Below are 19,970 nucleotides of genomic sequence, written 5' to 3'. Positions count from 1 at the left end.
TTCTGTTCTTGCCCTCCTGAACTCTCTTCTCCTCTCTTTTTTTGTCTTGGGATTTCTGGCTACATTGTGATTTCTCTCTCTGTGTATCTCCTTTTTATGCTGTCCTTTATGTCGTTATGTTCTCCTGGTTCTTATTGTTGTAATTGTTCTAATTGTTGTACTGTAATTTTTAAAAGTAGCCCAAAAAAATGTACCCTGCCACCCTTGAATTTTCACCCCCGACTGGATTTTCAAACAAGCCAAATTTGGCGGGAAATCCGCAAACCTTGCAACTCTGGTAACAGCTAGCTGAATTATGATAAATGACATTAATAATTTTTGACAGCTAACGTTACATTGCAGTCACATCAACAGACATTTGTTGTTGTGCATGTCCTTGTTTCTATGTGTCCAAACTCCCTCTCAGACAGCTTATTTTAGTTTACATTGGTATCTAGATTTATAATGTTTTGCCTGATTCTTTGTCCTGTGATCACATTTCTCTAAATCTGACATAAATTGTACAAAGTGCTATATAAATAAATTATGAATACATTTTTTATTTGATATTAATATTCCCAGTACTTACTCATTTTCTTCATTTTTCTGGGGTGTGTATTGGGACACATAATTCAAAAACAGATAACTAACATTAAACTAAAAAGAAAACCTATTTTTAAATAAACTTATGTAGCAACATTGTAAAAGTTCCAGGCTACAAAGACCATATATGGAAACTAAGCTACAGTATACAGTCTATCCCTTATAATGTGACGCAGGCCAGCCAGATCATTTACATTTCTGCCCTAAAGGCAGGGTAACATGCATGCAGCAGAATTAGGAGCTTTTTTCCCCTCGTGCTGTAAGTGTAGCTCAGTGTGATCTCACTGTGAGCTGAGCCATATGACATAAACCACAGCCACTTTAGCCTTGTTGACTGGATTGGGCCACACTTACAGTAGAATGAGCTTTTAGCTCTTGTTATAGTAGATTCCAGCACAGCAGTCACACAGGAGCCTCTGCAAACTGTTAAAGCGATTTAGCCATTACCCGGCGAGTGTGCCAGCAATTTGGCTCCAACTGAAATGGGATGCAGCTGGAGCTGTGGGCTAAGTGAGGCCAAGTTTGCAACACACCCTCACACACACACACTAATATCAACTACAATAGAGACAAATTGGTTGATGCTGTTTCTCTGTGCTAAAGCTTAGCCTTATAACTGTCCGTCTGGGTTTATTTAGCCTTAGAGAAAAAAATATTTATACTGAAAAAGAAGAACCCTTGTTTGTTTCCTATGGTGTATAAGACTTTAAGAGCATTCTTCATACATTTAGTTGTATTATTTCTGACTCAGAATTCATTGAAATAAACAGATGATTTTATTTAAAGCACAGATTCTAGTCTCTGAATTAACACCATATATCTATTTGTACATATTATTATAGGCAACTAATGATAATTTTAATAATTGATTAATCGGTTGATTATTTTTTAGATTAATCAGTTATTAATCTGATGAAAAGGAAAACAATAAGTCCGATTCCTGCATTTTAAAAAGTTTGTTACATTCAGAAACCATTGCTTTAACACCTTTACTTCTTCAGAAACAAGAACTAATGGCATGGTTATCTCACATTAGGATTTGCAAGTGCATTGGTAGGTTGGGAGTTTAAAAGAGAACATTTCAACCTTGTGAATGAAAGAAATTATAAAAAAAATCTTAAAAAACAATTATATATATATTATGCTCTTTTCTAAAATGTTTTCAGACACACACAGTATTGAGGGTAAACTCAGTGCAATAAACAATTACTGATACAGCCAGGAGACGGACCTGGAATTTTGGACATTAATATGTATGACCTAATTTTCATGTTATGTAACATTTTGATTGGCTGTTGATTGGGTCATGTTCAATTAAAGCAGTCTTAAACAAAACCTTAAGATCTTTAATAGGGTTGTGTCCCAATTGTGTACTACACACTAGCACTATATAATATGTATTCTATATACTAAACTTATTAGTTTCAGGTTTAGTATGCTAGTTCATATTAATGTATTAACCTGGAAGTGATGAAGTGTTGCTATGCCAACAAACATCATTGCAAGATCCCCAGCCGCCTTTACTTCTGCACTTGCATCGTTATCTGCCATTTGTTCTGTTTTGTCATATTTGGTTTTATATTGCATTCGTAGTGGGATAGTAGTTTCTTCTGAAAACACTTTCAAAAAACAGTGCTGAATAAGTATTATGAATATATGAATATATGAGAACATGCCAAGATGCATGAAAACTGTGATTAAAAACAGAGTTATTCCACCAAATATTGATTTCTGAACTCTTAACACTTTATGAATACAAACCTGTTTTCTTTGCATTATTTGAGGTTTAAAAGCTCTGCATCTTTTTGTTATTTCAGCCATTTTTCATTTTCTGCAAATAAATGCTCTAAATGACAATATTTTAAATTGGAATTTGGGAGAAATGTTGGCCGTAGTTTATATAATAAAACAACAACGTTCTTTTTACTCAAACAAAAACCTATAAATAACATTTTTTTTTTTTTATTATAAATATATTTATTTTTTTCCAGAGCTGTATCACATACTTCATCCTAGCATATTACCATCAAGTTTTATCAATTTACCCATGGTTGGGTGTGTTGTTTTTTTTCCCCTTGGAAAGAATGAAAATAATTTTTATATTTTGTATAACTGTTCCCATGTCCATACTGACTGTACCTTTAAATTAGTATAGCTTTGATCAGCTGGGACTTTGTATTACAGTGCCTTATGCCTTCCGCCCACGCTGTCCTGACCCTGACACTGGCCGTCTGGATGACTGAGACATCTGAGACTGAAACATCTTCTTAAACTGGACAGCTGCCACATCTGAGAGAGTGAGCGCCTGTCTGCAGTGTGTTTGCACATTGCTGGACACATGTCTGCTGCTGACACACAGTCCCTGTGTGAGACACACTGGCCATAGCTTTTTTTACTTTACTTTACTTTCCATTTATTAGCGGAATTGGACCACCTTTGGACCACCACTAAGAAGAGTTTATGGGGGTGGTGGGCCGGTTCTGTCCTTCATCTTGTTGGTGTACAGTTAAAGACTGTACTCCGTCTGTGAATGCACCATTTGTGTACACCCACTGGAGGACTCGATGGCCTAGTGACTCTAAAGTCCCCATTTTAGTGTCTTAAAAGAGTCAAAGTGCCACTGGCTGCATTCTTGAAAGGGAAAAATTGGTTAAGTGCTCATTGGTCCTTTTTATAGTACATTATGATGAATAATTGGATAATCTGTCTTAATAAGAGCCCATATATGGTTACCCTTCAAATAGAAAACCAAAAGGTGCCCTTTCCTGTAGAGTACATTGCATAAAGTCCTGTATAGGGTTCTCCAACAGGTGCCCTTATAAAGGAAAAGTGGCTTGAATGTAATGTGTTGCCTTTATAGGTGCCCACAAAATGGGATCAACTATATTTGGTGATAAAAGACAGAGTCCATTTTCAGTGATGACACAAAGTTTGAAAAACTACTTTCTATTCTCAAACTTGCATCTATTCCATTCCATGTTTTCAGTTTAAGCTACTCCCACCTCTTAGATACGGCTCTGTAAAAAAAAAGAGACCACTTAAAATTATGAGTTTCTTTGATTTTACCAAATTTAAAACCTCTGGAATATATATAAGATGAAGATGGATAATCACAAACCACCCAATCACATACCAAGCCACTACTTGGATTTTGGCACCAGGAAGGGCATAAAGTTATCCAAAAGCAGTGTATAAGACTGGTGGAGAAGACATGCCAAGATGCATGAAAACTGTGATTAAAAACCAGGGTTATTCCACCAAATATTGATTTCTGAAGCTGTGCATCTTTTTTGTTATTTCAGCCATTTCTCATTTTCTGCCATTAAATGATGTAAATGACAATATTTGTATTTGGAATTTGGGAGAAATGTGTCTGTAGTTTATAGAATAAAACAACAATGTTAATTTTACTATATAACTATAAATAGCAAAATCAGAAAAATCGATTCAGAAACTGAATCATTCCAGAGCTGTATATGCCCTTCATACAGCCTGAGCCCAACACTGTGTACACCATCATAGTCTAGCCCTATATCAGTGGTCAGTTTGGTGGTTCTATGGTGGGCTGTTTCCAATAATAAGGGGGGAAAATAAATTGTGCAGTAAAGAAGGGCTATAGTTTGTATAGTTCATCAGTATGGTAGGTGTTTTTGATAAATTGGCCAATAAATTGCCAATTAATCACACTATTCAGTCTACAGCAGTTTAGCCCTAATCAATCACAGTAAAGTTAGTGTTTCGTGAAGGAGTGTTTTTAGCTTTAAACATTTATGTACATATTTCATTCTTAAATGCACATGAACAAAAACAGCCAGTTCAATGAAATATACATTACAATAGTGATGTATTAAATTGGGTTTTTGTGGGTTTGTGTGGATCTTAGAGAAACATACAAAACTAGAAAATGTTTGGATATGAGCCCTTTAAGATGAGATAAAGAATAACTACATACACTATGTCTAAATGTTTGTGGAAACCCCTAATGCCAGACATGAGCTCGAGGTGTATAAAGTCCCCAGTATTGAGCTGTCTAAAGTGTAATATAAATGTAGCTGCAAGGTCCAATAATGAGGCTTTTAAAATATTGAGAACACTCTGCATTATTGCTCAGGATATGCCCTTGAAAATGCAGTCTGGACATTTTATAGGATCTGTATGAAAAAGAAGAGGGATAGATTTTGTGTTTGGGGTGTTTTATAGTGCCCACAATGCCATCTGCATCTAATGAGCTTGTTTCTAATTTTCTGTTCTTATAATGTCATAAAAACGAAGACACACACATATGTCCACCTATTTAGCCCACAACAGTTTAGCTCCACCTATCAACAACAAAGTTTTTCAAAAATATGTTTTCAATTTAGTTGTTCAGGAAAACAGTGGAAGTAGATCTAATTTACATACAGTATAGCAGTTTTTTAAAAGCTTTTTTCCCATTTTCTCCCCAGTTTAGCTAGGCTTATTGTCCCACCCATACAGCTGCTAGTTAGCTGTATATCCCCTATCACTAGTGATGCCACAACACAAGGAGGGTGAAGACTAGCACATGCCTCCTCCGATATGTGAAGTCAGCCATTGCCTCTTTTCCAAATATAGCTGATGTGGCATTGCAGAGTAGCATCACAGTGCACTCGAAGGAAAGCGCAGCCACTTGGTTTTGATACATCAGCTCACAGATGCCCTGTGCTGATCAACATCACCCTTTGGAGTGATGAGTGGAAGAGCGCCATCTACCAACCCAGAGAGAGCAAGGCCAATTGTGTTCTCTCAGGTCTCCAGCAGCTGATGGCAAGCTGCCCCAGTATAGCAGTCCTAAAGACACTGAAATAAACACAGCATGTTTAGTCAAATAAGAGGTTTGAATGTGGTTGTGTAAAAAATCCTTTAAGGTACACAGTAGGGTTGCAGCGGTAACCGGTTTCACGGTATACCGTGGTATTAAAATGCACGGTTATCATACCGTGTGTGTTTGCTTATTACCGGTAAAACGCAAGCCAGCGGAGAAAGTCACCCGCGCATGCGCAACTCTGCTCCGCTTCAGCTACTCAGCACACAGCGGTGAGAATGGCAGAAAGTGCATCAGAGCCTAGATTCTCTGCCCGAACCAGACCTGACCCGAGGACCGACCCGAAATCGGGTCCGTTCGGGCCGAGATTTCCCACCACATTCCTCGGGCCGGGTCGGGTTGGGCTCCAGAAAATAGTCTGAGATGTAGGCATCTGTTTTTTAATTATATATTTTATTTTTAAATAAAGCTCTGGTGTGATAATCACAATGTTAATGCTAAGTAACCAATTATTATTGTTAATGAAAACGAACCAAATAACGAAAACTGAAAGTGAAACTTAACTAACTTATTTATAAGCGCTGTTTTCACTCCCGCAGTTCTACAGCGGGAGGTGTTGTGCCGATTCTGTCCGCGAAGCGGGAGTCGGATTGAGCAGGGAGTCGGATTCGGCATAACAGCGGCAGCGCGGCTGCACCTCGCGGTCCGCGGTGTTAGTTGTAAGCGCTCGCGCTAGCCGCAAAATACGACAGAAAACACTGAGAAACTGCAGAATTATGAATTGGACTAAAATGAGCACGAGGAGATAAAAGAGAACCTTTACCTGTGAGTAGCTCTCATCAGAACACGCAAATCTCTCTCTCTCTCTGTGTCTCTCTCTCTCGCACGTGAACTTCTCCGCACTGTGTTTAGCTGTTCTTAAAAATCATTTTTATTAAATAATAGTTCTATGCTTCTATGTTAGTGTTAATTAACATAATTCTGATCATATTTCGCTCATTCAAACAGCCTGAAAACAGACTTGTAATCTTGTAATCAACAAGCTTGTAATCAATGTGGCCGTAGTCACAGCTAAAGGAGGAAATACATCAAACCTGTTCTCCCATCTCCGAGAACACCACCCCGCTGTGCAGCGCAAAGTATGTGTTCAGTTTATAATTTTACCTTAATAACCTAAATAAAACTTCTTTGTAGTCGTGCACAACCCATGCGGTAAGCGCCCGCAAAAGCGCTGAGTTATCCGAAATTTGGGCACGCAGGTACAGGCGTGAAGTGCGTGCTACGATGGATTCACGTGTCCGTGTAAAGGTCCTGGCCGGACTGGATGTGAAAGACGCCATTCATTTACATGCGTTAATTTTCAAATTCTGACGTGCCTGTTTTTCATATGTTGAAGGTTTTAAGGTGTGAAAGCCTTAAAATAGAAATCTCTATTGTGAGGATCATGTCAGAAATAAATCCCCTCTTTCTGCAGTATCTGGTTATATACCAACTTTTTTTATATATATATACACTCTTAATGCCCTTAAGAGTAGTGGAAAAACATGGTTTCCTTCACCTGATGGTGTAGTTTCTACAATAAATAGTTAATTGAACAAAAAAACTTTGTTGTAATTTCTTTAAGGGTCAGTTTAATAATATATGTAACAAACTGTGATACCGTGATAACCGTGATACCGCGGTATTATCCGAGACGGTTATCATACCGTGAAAATCTCATACCGTTGCAACCCTAGTACACAGACAACTTTTTAGGCACACAGATGGTAATGCCTTCTAAAACGTATTTCCAGTGACAGTATATAATGTATATAACTGTGTCATGTAATAAAGCATATGTGTTTAAAATTAATGTACTTACTTTTCTCAGTGACATGATGCATTTAATTAATCTGGAAATGAAGTGCATCACTATGATGTGCATCAAGTCAAATATCAATGCATCTTTTTAATCAGCTTATGTCTCAGTCTTGGCGCCAGTGCTGGTTGTTGGTGGAGCAGTATAGAGTTGTTTAAGAGCTCTGCGTTTTGTTTACTTCACTTTTTGGTTAGCTATAGCAGCCAAACCCGACAGGGCAGTGAGTTGGCAGGAGATTACAGGCTGCTGATGCTGGAGTTCTACTCCAGAGAGCGAGATGTGGGCTACTGTGGGGCTTTCAGCATGTTCTGTCAATCTGATGTGGTTTGGTGGTTCATTAACAGAGTCTACACACACATACACACACACATATACTCAAGCACACACACATACAGTTCATATATACTGGTAGCAGTCTGACTCAGAAGCCTCACTTAAGCTCAAAGTATTGATCCTGAATGCCCAAGTGTAATCTAATCTAGGCTGAAGTCTCTGAAAGGCCTGCTGGCTGACTTAAAGTTCTGCTGGAGATGGTTGAGTGTAAAGAAGCAACTGATCATCGTTTCTGATCAGAGCATGCTGACACTGCAGAATCATGTCCAAAAGCATAAACAACTTACACTCAAATGTAGGCCAAGCATGTATCTGTCTTGGTTTGAGTGGGTGTATCTTGCTGGGTTTGTTGTAAATGTGAAAATTGATGCTCAGAGTGTGTTCGACATATTCTAGCCCTTATCAGAGGTCAGTTTCTGACCACAGAGACATGTGTAGGAACTCAGCTACATCACTGTGTGATATACTCAGACCAGGGCCACATACAGTGATCATGTCAGTGCCACTGCCATACTGGAAGTGGACTACCATATAAAAAAGGTGGTGGATAAAGGTGGTGCTGTGGTCAGAAACTGACCAATGATAAATAGGTTAGAACGTTTATGTTACGTAAATCCAATAAAGAGGCAAGCAAGTGGAAATACAAGGTACCACTTTCGATACCACTTTAAAATAAGACTACCCTTTATAAAGGGGTTATAAAGGGTTTACAATTAGTTTATTAATGGTTACTAATTAGATTGTAAATCCCTTAAAAATCATTTAAATAATCAGTTATAACACATACGTAGAAAAGGCAACAATGACCTGTTGTTTGCCAAATAGTGAACCCACAGCCATCTTTATTGTTGCCCTTTCTACGTATGTGTTATAACTAAGGGTGTGACGAGATCCCGTGGCACGATATCTCACGAGATTAAACGTGACAATATTTCTCATCACGCTTAAACCTGTCTCGCGGGAAGAAAAAAATAGTTTAGTGTGGACTTTTTAAGAGGGATCTGGCAACCCAGTAGCGATACAGCGGGTAGCTGAGGAGCTACTTTTCATTATAAAATAAATATAAATAATATAAATAATACTGAGCAGAGAGCAGCTCTCAGCAAAAGAGGAAAATTCGGGTATATGCATAGAGTAGAGGTCACTAATGGGCGGACCGCGGTCCGGGTCCGGACACAAACGTTGTCCAATGCGGACCCAAACCTGAGAAGGATTTACTTGTATACACGCTTGCGGTGCAGTAAAAATCACAGACCAATCACGTGTGGGGTAAGATCACCAAACGCTCTCTTCAGTCAATCAGATCTGTGCAGACGCGGTAAGGAAAAAATAAGTAAATAAACAAACACACCGCTCCTCACGCGGGATCGAACCCGTGTTGTCAGGGTCGCGGTCCCGCTGCTCCGGCTGTTGAATTGGGTCGCGGTCGTGAAAAAACGCCTTTATAAGGAGATAGGGAGCCCGAAAACTGGCGGAAAAAACGAGAACTGGACCATACTAAATTCTAATTAAATAACTTAATCCTGGCATAGAAGATGCTCCTACTACTTTTAAGTTGTATGTCTGGCTGCATTTTGGCTCCAGTGGAAACAATAAACAGTAACAGAGTGACCAACAAGACACAAAGCATATGTAAATACTGTAAGTAAATCCCACACGTGACTGTTTCATAGGCAGGTGTACTAATCCCTTAGCTCTGTACTGTATTTAAAAAAAATGTTCTGTCTCTGTTTGCACTTCAAGCATAGTCTTAATATGACTGGTTATGGTTATGCATAGTTCAATTACAAGAGATTTAGGAGAAAAAACATAAACCCTAGTCTTAATATGACTGGTTATGGTTGTGCATTGTTAAATTACAAGAGATTTAGGAAAAAAAAACACAAACCCTAGGCTTAATATGACTGGTTGTAGTTTGCACTTATTGTTTGCTCTATATAAGACCTAGAAAAGTTTTATTTTTATTTTTTAATCTTATTTTTATTTCTTTTTCCAATAAAATCAATGTGTGAGAGAAACCAGTCTGTTAATTGTGCGCTATATGATTTTGTCAAATAAAACTCTAGTTTTATAAATTTTTCATTTTTGACATTTTCTTTAAAATTTTATTTTTAAATCTCGTCTCGTTCTCGTGAACCCAATATCGTGTCTCGTCTCGTGAGATTAGTGTCTCGTCACACCCCTAGTTATAACTGATTAATAATGATTTTTAAGGCATTTACAACCTAAAAACTAACCATTAATAAACTAATTGTAAACCATTTATAAATCCTTTATAAAGGTAGTCTTATTTTAAAGTGGTACCGGAGTTTCTAAAAGTGGCCAGTGACTGAAAAAAAAAAACAGGGTAGGTGTTTCTAATAAAGTGGCCCGTGAGTACAAGTACAAGGCAGTGAGAGAAAATACAAGGTAGGAAGTTCTAATACTGTAGCCAGTAAGCTGTAATCCAATAAAAAAATGCACTCATATTTGTTGATGTAGGATAATGTGACTGAAAAATTATAAATAACAACACTGTTAGACTAAACATACCAAGGTGTTCTAACATGATCTTTCAGGCCAAAAACTACTACAAAAGAATTTATTACAGATATGGTCTTTAAGGAAAGGTACTGAAGAAAACCCCAATGTTTTGAACCATTTTCTAAAAAAGTAATAAAAGTAATAAACTGATTTTTTTTTGCAAAATGCTACAATTTAAAATCATTGACAGACTGGCTTTACGTTGTTGTGCAGGTGGACCTTTGGCAGCCCAGCAGCACTTCCTATATCAACATTGGCAGCTCAGTGGATGTCCACGTGGGTCACAGCAGGACAGAGAGTCTCAAAGCCCATCTCCAGCAGGCCCACATCCACCATGAGTAAGACTATGCTCATATCTGTCCTGCGATTTCTTCTGTTACACACTAATTCTATGATTCTGGAATTTTAGCGCTTTTCCTTTACTAACAAACAAACCTTACCCTTATACCTCTTATATATGCTGCACTATGCTGACATGCCAAAAATCAGGGGATACATTACATTTATATTTATATTTACGACATTTACGAGAGCTAACGCTCTAATCCAGAGCGACTTACAAGGTTATTCCTATTACAGAGGTGGGCCAATGTAGGGTTAGGAGTCTGCCCCAAGACTCTTATCGGTGTTGCACAGCTTAGTTACCCAGATCTGGAATTGAACCCCAGTCTCCCACATGGTAGCTCACTGGCAAGCGGTGGTGTTATCCACTGCACCGCAACAGTGTGTATTTTGAAACAGCTATATCTGAATAAGTTATAAGATGTATTTTGTAAGTAAATTTCAAGTAAAGTTCGACAGAGGACTAACAATGGGTGCCAGACTTATGGGATGTTCCAATTGTGTCCATTCAAATTCGTAATTTTGCTCTTTTTAAAATACAATAGGTCACTCTGAGTTGCATACGTATGCTGTATGTGGAACTGTCCCTCTACATCTATTGCCTGGATAAGCCAATAAAAGAAAATAGACAGAAAATAAACAATGCCAACCTGTATATTAGGTTTAATGCCGCAACCCATCTTGTCTTGCAATCACCTACAGCAGAGCCATGGAGGGAGCGTCACATTGCTGCTAGCCAATCAGACATGATGCATTTGCAAATCATGAATAGCCGGAAACAGGAGCACTGGAGCACTATCTCACAAACACAGGCTCACAGCAAAATTAATGAAACAACAATAAAAAAGGACTTTTAACATTCCTCTGGCAGAAATCACATCCATCACATTTAATGCAGGAGTTCTCATATCCATATCCCACAGGTCAGTGTAGCATACCTTAGCTTTCAGTTGGACATGGCAAAAGTCATGGGACACAAAAGTAGTTCCTTTTCCTTGGCTTCTCATTTATTGTCAGTGTATATCACAGTACTATCCCCCACACCTCATTAATAACAGCTGTTCTGGCCACAGAAGCATGTTTTTCATATATTATTGTGGTAGTGGATTATTCTCAGCACAGCACAGCAATGATGCTGTACACCAGCAAGGTGAAGCTACACATTAGGGGTTTGAATGAAGTGGGCAGTGAGTGTTACACAGCCTTAAGAGTGATTAACAGCAGTGCAGGCCCATTCAGTGGCCCTCAGAGATTAAGGGGGAATTAGCATACAGATTAGCTGTGTTAGAGCAGGGAAAAACAGCAACATACCCTGGACAGGGCTACTCCGGGAGCAGAACTGGCAACCCCCGGAGCGCAAACATCAGTCTCTGAACCAAAGGAGAGAGGTAGCTTCCCAAGCCCATGATCCGACCTTTTTCTCAAAGCAGCCTTTTATCCGCTTCGCCCATCAATCACTCAGCCGAATCAACAGGGCGGCGGCACTTTTATCATCCGGCTGCAGCCACAGAGGCTCCTGCTGTCCCTCCCTCGCTCGCTCCCTCCTTTCATTCCTCTCACCCAGAACACCAATCCAAACAGACGTCGCGGGCTGATGCATTTCAGCAAATTTAGGAGAAGCCTTTGATGCCTGGAGCCGAGGAAATGTGGGTAAACGTGTCAGAGCCGAGAGAGGTGTGTATGGGTTTTCTAGCTTTAATGCGTATGTTTTATTCATTTTGTATACATTAGGAATGTAACTGAAAACTAATACATTATTTAGAATGAACAAATAATCCTAAACAGAGGCAAATGCAGAAAAAAATAATGTAAAAATAGTGTAAGATATACCATCAATTTATTTACTAGGTGCTAAAAACCTTGATTGGTCAAAACCACCTTATAGTATAATGTATAGTATAATGCATGTGGGGTCTCCTGCATTGAATGTGGGTGGGATTGTCTTTTAGCATAGCCTATTTTAGCCAGATGGCATCACAGTCACTAGATGTCATAGTCATTATTTTAACGATAATTCATGTGGCCTTGCCATGCTGGCCAGTATTTAACCTGCTATCACAAGATAACACCTTACAATTTCTACAGACGTGGTCACTCCCAAGCCGAAGTGTGGTAACACCTTCATGATCAATTTACATTCTGCTATCCCATAATTCTTTACATGTCGGTGTACATTTCCAATGCCATTAATGTCACAGGGAAGTCTATTTCTAGTGTTTTGAGGTGAGTGTATGTTGATTATGCAGTTAGCATCATGCTAATTGTTGGTCAGATTTTTTCAGCTACATACATTTTCCATATACTGTATATTTTTATCTACATACATATTTTCACTCATATATTTCTTGTAGAGCTTATAGAGATAATTTATTCCAAAAAATTATCCTATTTTTGTTCCAGACCCCCGAGAAATTATGAAATAGTAAGGATTTTAGTAAGGATTTATATAATATACTAATATTTCAATATTACATAGCAGTCTTCCAAACTTTGATGCTGCCACTAACTACTGTAGAAACATACAAAGCAGAGAACCTTCTAATTAGGAGGATATGAATGAATACAGAAGATATTGAAGATTAGCTTGAACCTTTGCATTCAATTGGAGAGTAAGCTGTGTGGTCCCCTATAGGCTTTTGCTATTAGTGTTTCTGTCATAGACCTGCCACATCCCAATTTCCATCCTCTAGCTCTTCACTCTCTCATACCTTGCATTTGACTGTATTTTACAGGAAATCTAACGCTGCTGATTTTACTGTGAACTAGCTGTGAAGCAGCCGGGTGTATAAATTTCCTCTCTGCCCTGCCCCCTGCTGTTCCCCACAGGGTGCTCATTTCCAATGTCCAGAAGGAAATGGAGAAACAGGCAGGGCATCGGCCCTCCAGAAAGCGCCGGTCGGAATTCCAGTACGATTATGAAGTGTATCATCCACTGGTGGAGGTGGGTACAGCCATGAACGTATTGACTGTGGACAGTTCACTACACACACACATTTATTCTGAGCTTACACATGCTGACCATTATATCAGAAACAACCCTATTACTCTCCTTACTCTTCCATGAAGCATTCATGCTTTGGTGTAGGGTGTCCTGATTTTTGTTGGGGTAGATGGGTAGGGTAAAGTGTAAGATCTACATAGTCTAAGAAACTAAGATTTATTTAGAGAGACACTCCAAACAAAAGCTTATGAGAAATCCCCGGCAAGATGGCAGCCAAATAAACCCACAAATAAAAATTGTGAAAACTATTGTATAATCTTAGCTGAATGTAGTTTTAGTGTATGTGGTGAATTTTTCATTAAAAATAATAGTAGTACATCTCGATAGCTACTACAATCAAGGGGTAGGGGTGGGTGACCACCATTAGACAGGCTATCATTTGGTTAATGGATTTTTTGGCATTAATATTTGTGGGGGTTGAATGAGGATATCAGGTACATCAGTGTTGGTAGGGTTTTTACACAAATCACACACCTCTATTACATAGTGTCATCACTATGATGTTTTCAGTGGTCCTATGGTGGTACATCTCCATTGATGGGGTGGAGGGGCATTATAAGCTGAGTCAAGTCAGAATATTAGGACCACCTCCTCGTTTCTACACTCAGTCAGTGTTTAAAACCTCCAGCAGCACTGCTGACACACTAACACACCAACATCATGTTAGTGTCACTGCACTGCTGAGAACGACCCACCACTCAAATAATTTTGATATTGAGATAGAGAGAGAGAGAGACATAGGTTATGTTTACATTACCAGGCTGAAGTGACTCAAATCTGATCTTTTGCTCAATGTGGCTCAGATCAGATTTTTTCATGGCTGTGTGAACGTGCCAAATCGGTTTATTTTTTTATTTTTTATTTTTTCAAATCAGATTTGAGTCACTTTCATATGTGGTCCTTAACCGGATACATATCCAATTCATTGGCATGCGACATGAATGTGAACGGTCAAATTCATGCATCCTTTTTCTTTTAAATGCATCTCTCTCGTACCCACATATCTCTTGGTGCAGCTGTGCAAAAGATGCTCCACATATGAGCTGCTAACTCATCCATTTCACCTTTATAAAGCTACAAGCCGTCTCTCAAATATGACGTTTTTTTATTGTTGGTGAAGTAGGTAACGTTTATACATGTATCAATGTGCGAACATGAGGCGTTTTAGGTACAGGTTCGTTCACATTATACACAGATACAGATCACTTACATTTGTGAATGTGACCGGTCAAGATAACCCATTCTGATCTGAGTAAAAAATCAGATTTGAGCAATCTGACTTTTAATGTGAATGAAGCCATAGTGAGACATACAGAGCTAGAGAAAAAGAGTGTCATCTTCAAACTGAGGCAAACTTCAAGCTGGGTTAGAAGCATGGTAAATCAGTCATGTCAGTGTAGCTTCAAGTCATCTCTCTCTCTCTCTCTCTCTCTCTCTCTCTCTGTCTCTCTCTTTTGGTTCAGCAGCAAAGACCGATCCCTTAGGCTGTAGTTTTTTCTGTGAGCCTCTTCTCTGTGTACTCTAGACAACTGAACATGTAGAGGTTTTCATCATCATAAGCAATGCTAACCCGTCATTACACTCTCACTGCAGTGTGGCTTCAGCTAAAAACAAACTATCACACCACACTGCTTTAGATTATATGCTATGTTGATGAATGAGCAGCCACCAAGCTTTGACATGGAGTGGATAAAAGCCCAATTTAAAGTGTTTAATATCTTAAACGTTCTGGTATCATTTTGACAGCAGCCATGACATGGTTTTAAAGGCACTGAATAAATCATCATAAAGACCAGCTTGTTTTAATAAACAGGTTGGTTTTAAAGTGATGAAAGTAAAATAAAATGTGCTAAATTTCTCTTCATCAAAAGGGGGCTCAGACAGGGCATGCTTGGTCTTTAAAGTTTGTTTCTTTACATACACTCAAAAGTGACTCAAAACAGGGCATGCTTGGTCTTTAAAGTTTGTTTCCTTACATACACTAGAGCTGTAACACAGGTAGTGGGATGTAAATGCAATTAAAAAGAATCGTTAATAACAAAATCACGAGGCAAAAATCAGAGTAGAAAAAAACAGGCAAAGAGTCAAAATCCAGAAAGCAAAACACATGCCCCCTCCACCATGTTTCACAGTTGTGATGAGGTTTGAATGATGGCAAGCTGTGCCTTTTTTTCTCCACACAAAGCTTTGTGTGTTCCTTCCAAACAACTCAATTTTGGTTCATCTATCCACAGTATATTTAGCCAGTAGTGCTGTGGAACATCCAGGTGACCTTTATAAAACTTCAAACGTGCAGCAATGTTTTTTTGGACAGCAGTGGCTTCCTCCGTGGTGTCCTCCCATGAACTCCATTCTTGTTTAATGTTTTCCTTACTGTAGATTTTTCAACAAAAATGTTTGCATGTGCCAGAGATTTCTGTAAGTCTTCAGCTGACATTCTAGGATTCTTCCTCACCTCATTGATCATTCTGTGCTGTGCTCTTGCAGTCATCTTTACAGGACGACCACATCTAGGGAGAGTAGCAACAGTGCTGAACTTTCTCCATTTGTAGACTGTCTGTCTTACAGTGGACACATGAACATCAAGGCTGTTAGAGATACTTTTGTGACCCTTTTCAGCTTCATGCAAGTCAATAATTTTTGAACATAGGTCTTTTGATCTGGTCGCTGTTTTGTGCGAGGCATGATTCACATTAAGCAATGCTTTTTAAGAACAGCAAACTCAATTCTGGTGTGTGGCTTCAATTAGCTCTTCACATACTTTCCTCCCCTTACTGTGAATGTTAACATGTTGTGTTCAATAAAACCATGCAAACATATCATATTTTTGTGTGGTATTAGTTTAAGCAGGCTGTGTTTGTCTATTGTTGTGACTTAGATGAAGATCAGAACACATTTAATGACCAGTTTATGCAGAAACCCAAGTAATCCCAAAGGATTCACATACCTTTTCTTTTGCCTGTGTTCCAGTCATGCGTACATGTGCACATAACACTGGATAAAGAAATATTAAATGTCTTCAAACGAAATACCATGAAATATTTTTTCTCAAACCCTTTTATGAACAATAAAAAGGGTGTCCAGCTTAACACTCTCATTAGCTGGACCTAAAAAAATACCTTTCTGCTAAAGCATGAGTAGGCTAATTAATCAGGGGTTCAACTTTGTTAAGTTCAATAGTCTGGCTATGAGGATTGTAGGAGCAGCACTGGACTGAACCTGGCAATCTGGACACCCTTCTTTCACAAGGACAAGATAATAGTAAACTTCAGCCATTTAATGTCTTAAACATTCTGGTCTTGTTTCGACAGCAGCCACGCCACGACTCGTGAGTGTGCTGAATTAATCATTTGTTAAAGAAATATTAAACTAGACTAAATGTTCTTGAGCTTTTCCTAAGCTTATCGAGTGTTTAAGAAATATGTAGTTTGTTACAGTGGCTTCAGAAGGGGTTTTTAAAAACATAATATATAATAAACAATGCTTCCTACAGACACTGTAGCATTTTATCAGTAGGTTGTGGCTGCCAAGAAACAGAGTGCTCATCCAATCAGATATCAGAACTAGAACTATTCATTTTATGGCACTATGTTGTTGCTGTCACAAAATTTCACTAGTTTTTTCTTTATCGAATCATGTTTTGTTTTGAATGGACCAATGGGAATGCTCCAAAATTACTTGGAATATAACAGTTTCAAAGATTTCAAAGGACTAAATATTTTAGAAAGATATAGAAATATTTTAAATATTATACTCAGTAATGCTTAGTGTACAGCTACACTGTATATTTAATTGCAAAGGCTAAATTATGTCTCATGTTATAGACATAAGCAGAAAAAGGACCAACAGAAGTTTAAAACTATAGACTACGGAGCCCCTTAGGTGACATCATGTGGCCACGACTCATTAAGGCATGGGAACGAGTTATTTAAAACTTAGCCATTAAGGCGTGGCCAAAAGGTCCTTTTATTTCACGTGCAGCTAACAAAGCGAGCAGCTCTCAGGGGTTGTGAGTGCTTAAGGAAGGTAAACGTGTGCACACTGTCTGTGTCTGAACCCGTCAGCATTTAGTATGAGAATTAAGTGTCTTGTACTTAGAATTATAACATGTCTCACTGCAAGAGACTCCAAAATATCACCATCATTCATTCAAAGATTAAAATAAAAAGAAACCAATTCACTCTCCATTTTCTTACAGAAGATTTTTCTTCGATTTGGAGCTTTGATGTAATATTCTGTTTCTTCATGAGCATTAATTTACAGAAAAGCAAGCTTTATTATTCTCCAGTTAGACTGAATTAACTCGTTCCCCCACCATAATAAGTTGTGGCCATGCTTTAATGATCTCATTCCTACATCTTAATTATCTTATTCCCATGTATTAGGATCTCATTCTCACGCCTTAATGTTCTTGTTCCTATGTCTTAGGATCTCGTTCCCACACCTTAATTATCTCGTTCCCACGCCTTAGGATCTCGTTCACATGCCTTAGGATCTTGTTCCCACATATTAATAAAGTGTGTCCACGCATTATTTTCTTTTCTTTTTTACATGATGTCACCTTTGAAATAGACAAAATGAAATCAGACAAACTAAAACTGATTTTTTAAGTTAAAAGTGCTATAAACATTATAAACAATATTAATAATATATACACCATAAACAATCTAAATAAGTAATATAGGTAGTGTTACTTTGCACAACAATGACAATAAGATCCAACACACTGCATTTCCCTCTTTCGGTTGCAGATCCAGGAGTGGATGTTTGAAATGAATCGGACACACCCACACCTGGTGGACTTGTTTTCTATTGGATATTCCTATGAGGGACGGCCCCTGTATGTTCTAAAGGTAAGTAAGAGGTGTCAAAATGAACACTGACTGTCCAGGTACAACTCTTTTTTTTTTGTCTCACTAATCGCCTCTTCTGTCAGTTAGGAAACAGAAAGCGGCTCCATAAGAAGGCCATGTGGATAGACTGTGGAGTTCATGCCCGGGAATGGATCGGCCCCGCCTTCTGCCAGTGGTTTGTAAAAGAAGTAAGTGTTGTATTATAATAAGTTTTGTTCTATTATACACTGCTACTACAAAACATATTTATTCTTTTACTGTAGTAGCCTACACTTTCATTACTTAACAACTTTATTAATAGTGAAAGCTAATGTGCTTTGCCCTTAAGTTAATACTTAGGGTAATAGTGAAAAAAAAAGTGTGAAATTCAATGAAGATGTATGAATTGTGTCTTATGGCGTTTGTGTGCAATATATGCCAAAACATTTTAGCTAATGATCCTTGATTGCACAAACTTCTATTAGACATTGTAACAAAAAACGCTACAACTTAACAAGAAACATATCGAACTAGCTAGCTAACTAACAAAACAAAGTTGTGTGCACATCCTGCCATAAACCAGAACATATTATTATCTTAAATTTTTCTATATGTTTTGGTTATGAGACATATGCCTCATAATGTTTGCTGTGTTTTTTCATCAGATTTTAATGCTACGTATTTTGCACTGAGTTTTGTTTTCCATGGTAGCAGAGCTGAAATGTTCCCATAAATCGTTTTTATCCTAAGAAAAGAATGAGCCATGCCAACATGCTGTGTGCCTCAGTGAGAAGCTTGGAGAATATAGATTTTTTTTTATTTATCGATATGTATGAAGCTGTATGAATCAAGTATACGTGATTACAACACATTCAGCATTAGGTTGTAGTGTCCCTTTAAAACTGCTTAATATAAGTGTGTAAAGACTCTGGCATGCAACTTGCACAATTCAAATTAGTGTACTTTAACTCTTATTACTTACTTTAACTCTTATTACTTATTAGCTACATTAGAAGTTTTTGTAGATTAACATCCATCACTCGTTTGAATTGTTTTTTAAGAATTAATTAAATTTTTTTAAAGAAATTACAGTTTTGTGTGCTTAGGCGCTCCCAGCAGCGAGACCCGCTGAATTAGAAGGAAAATATGGCGGCACCCCTTTTCCTTACTATTGTCATTTAAAATGTGCCTTAAAATCCAGTGCATCTTAGATAGTTGGTTTAATACGATACATTTGGAAGAGAAAGCTGCCTAAATCTGAATTGTTGCTGAACTATTACTTTAATATGGCCCCTACTGGCTGAAACAGTAAATGTAAGGACATGACGAGAGCTCTTCTCCCGATGTGAACCCACTGGAGGCCGAAGAGAGTGCAACACTATAAAGTAAATCCAGTCTACACCATTAGAGCCGGTCACTTCACATCAGTTTAGACAGGCCTGAAATGCCAGGCTGCTAAAACCACAGAGCCGTAGCATCTCCAGCTTCACAGAGGAATCTAGCAACAAGGGGTTAGAGTGGCTTTTGTGATGCTAATCTGGAACCAGCGACTCCTCAAAACATGTTTTGTGGTACATCAAAAATTTAATTGCCTCTATTTAAGCCTCCTTGGTCTCCCATGGCTTATACAATTACACACCACTTCTTATATTACCTTTAATTATTTCTGCCTTGGTAGTTCACTGAAACAGGAGGAGTGGTTGTGTGGAGACCACA

At 38.3% G+C, this 19,970-nt stretch overlaps 1 protein-coding gene across 1 annotated transcript in view; it reads left to right on the top strand.

Annotated features, from left to right (window-relative positions):
- The window catches only part of cpa6 (carboxypeptidase A6), a 54,817-nt gene that overhangs the window by 17,898 nt on the left and 16,949 nt on the right, over nt 1-19,970 (top strand). The window contains exons 3-6 of the mRNA XM_007253565.4: nt 10,293-10,417; nt 13,248-13,362; nt 18,174-18,275; nt 18,359-18,463. Of these exons, the coding sequence (XP_007253627.4) occupies nt 10,293-10,417; nt 13,248-13,362; nt 18,174-18,275; nt 18,359-18,463 (447 nt within the window). The remainder of the gene's footprint in view (nt 1-10,292; nt 10,418-13,247; nt 13,363-18,173; nt 18,276-18,358; nt 18,464-19,970) is intronic.

The sequence above is a fragment of the Astyanax mexicanus genome, chromosome 1 (genome assembly GCF_023375975.1).
Source record: "Astyanax mexicanus isolate ESR-SI-001 chromosome 1, AstMex3_surface, whole genome shotgun sequence".
Lineage (NCBI taxonomy): Eukaryota > Metazoa > Chordata > Actinopteri > Characiformes > Acestrorhamphidae > Astyanax > Astyanax mexicanus.
This window is presented reverse-complemented; position numbering and strand designations above follow the sequence as displayed.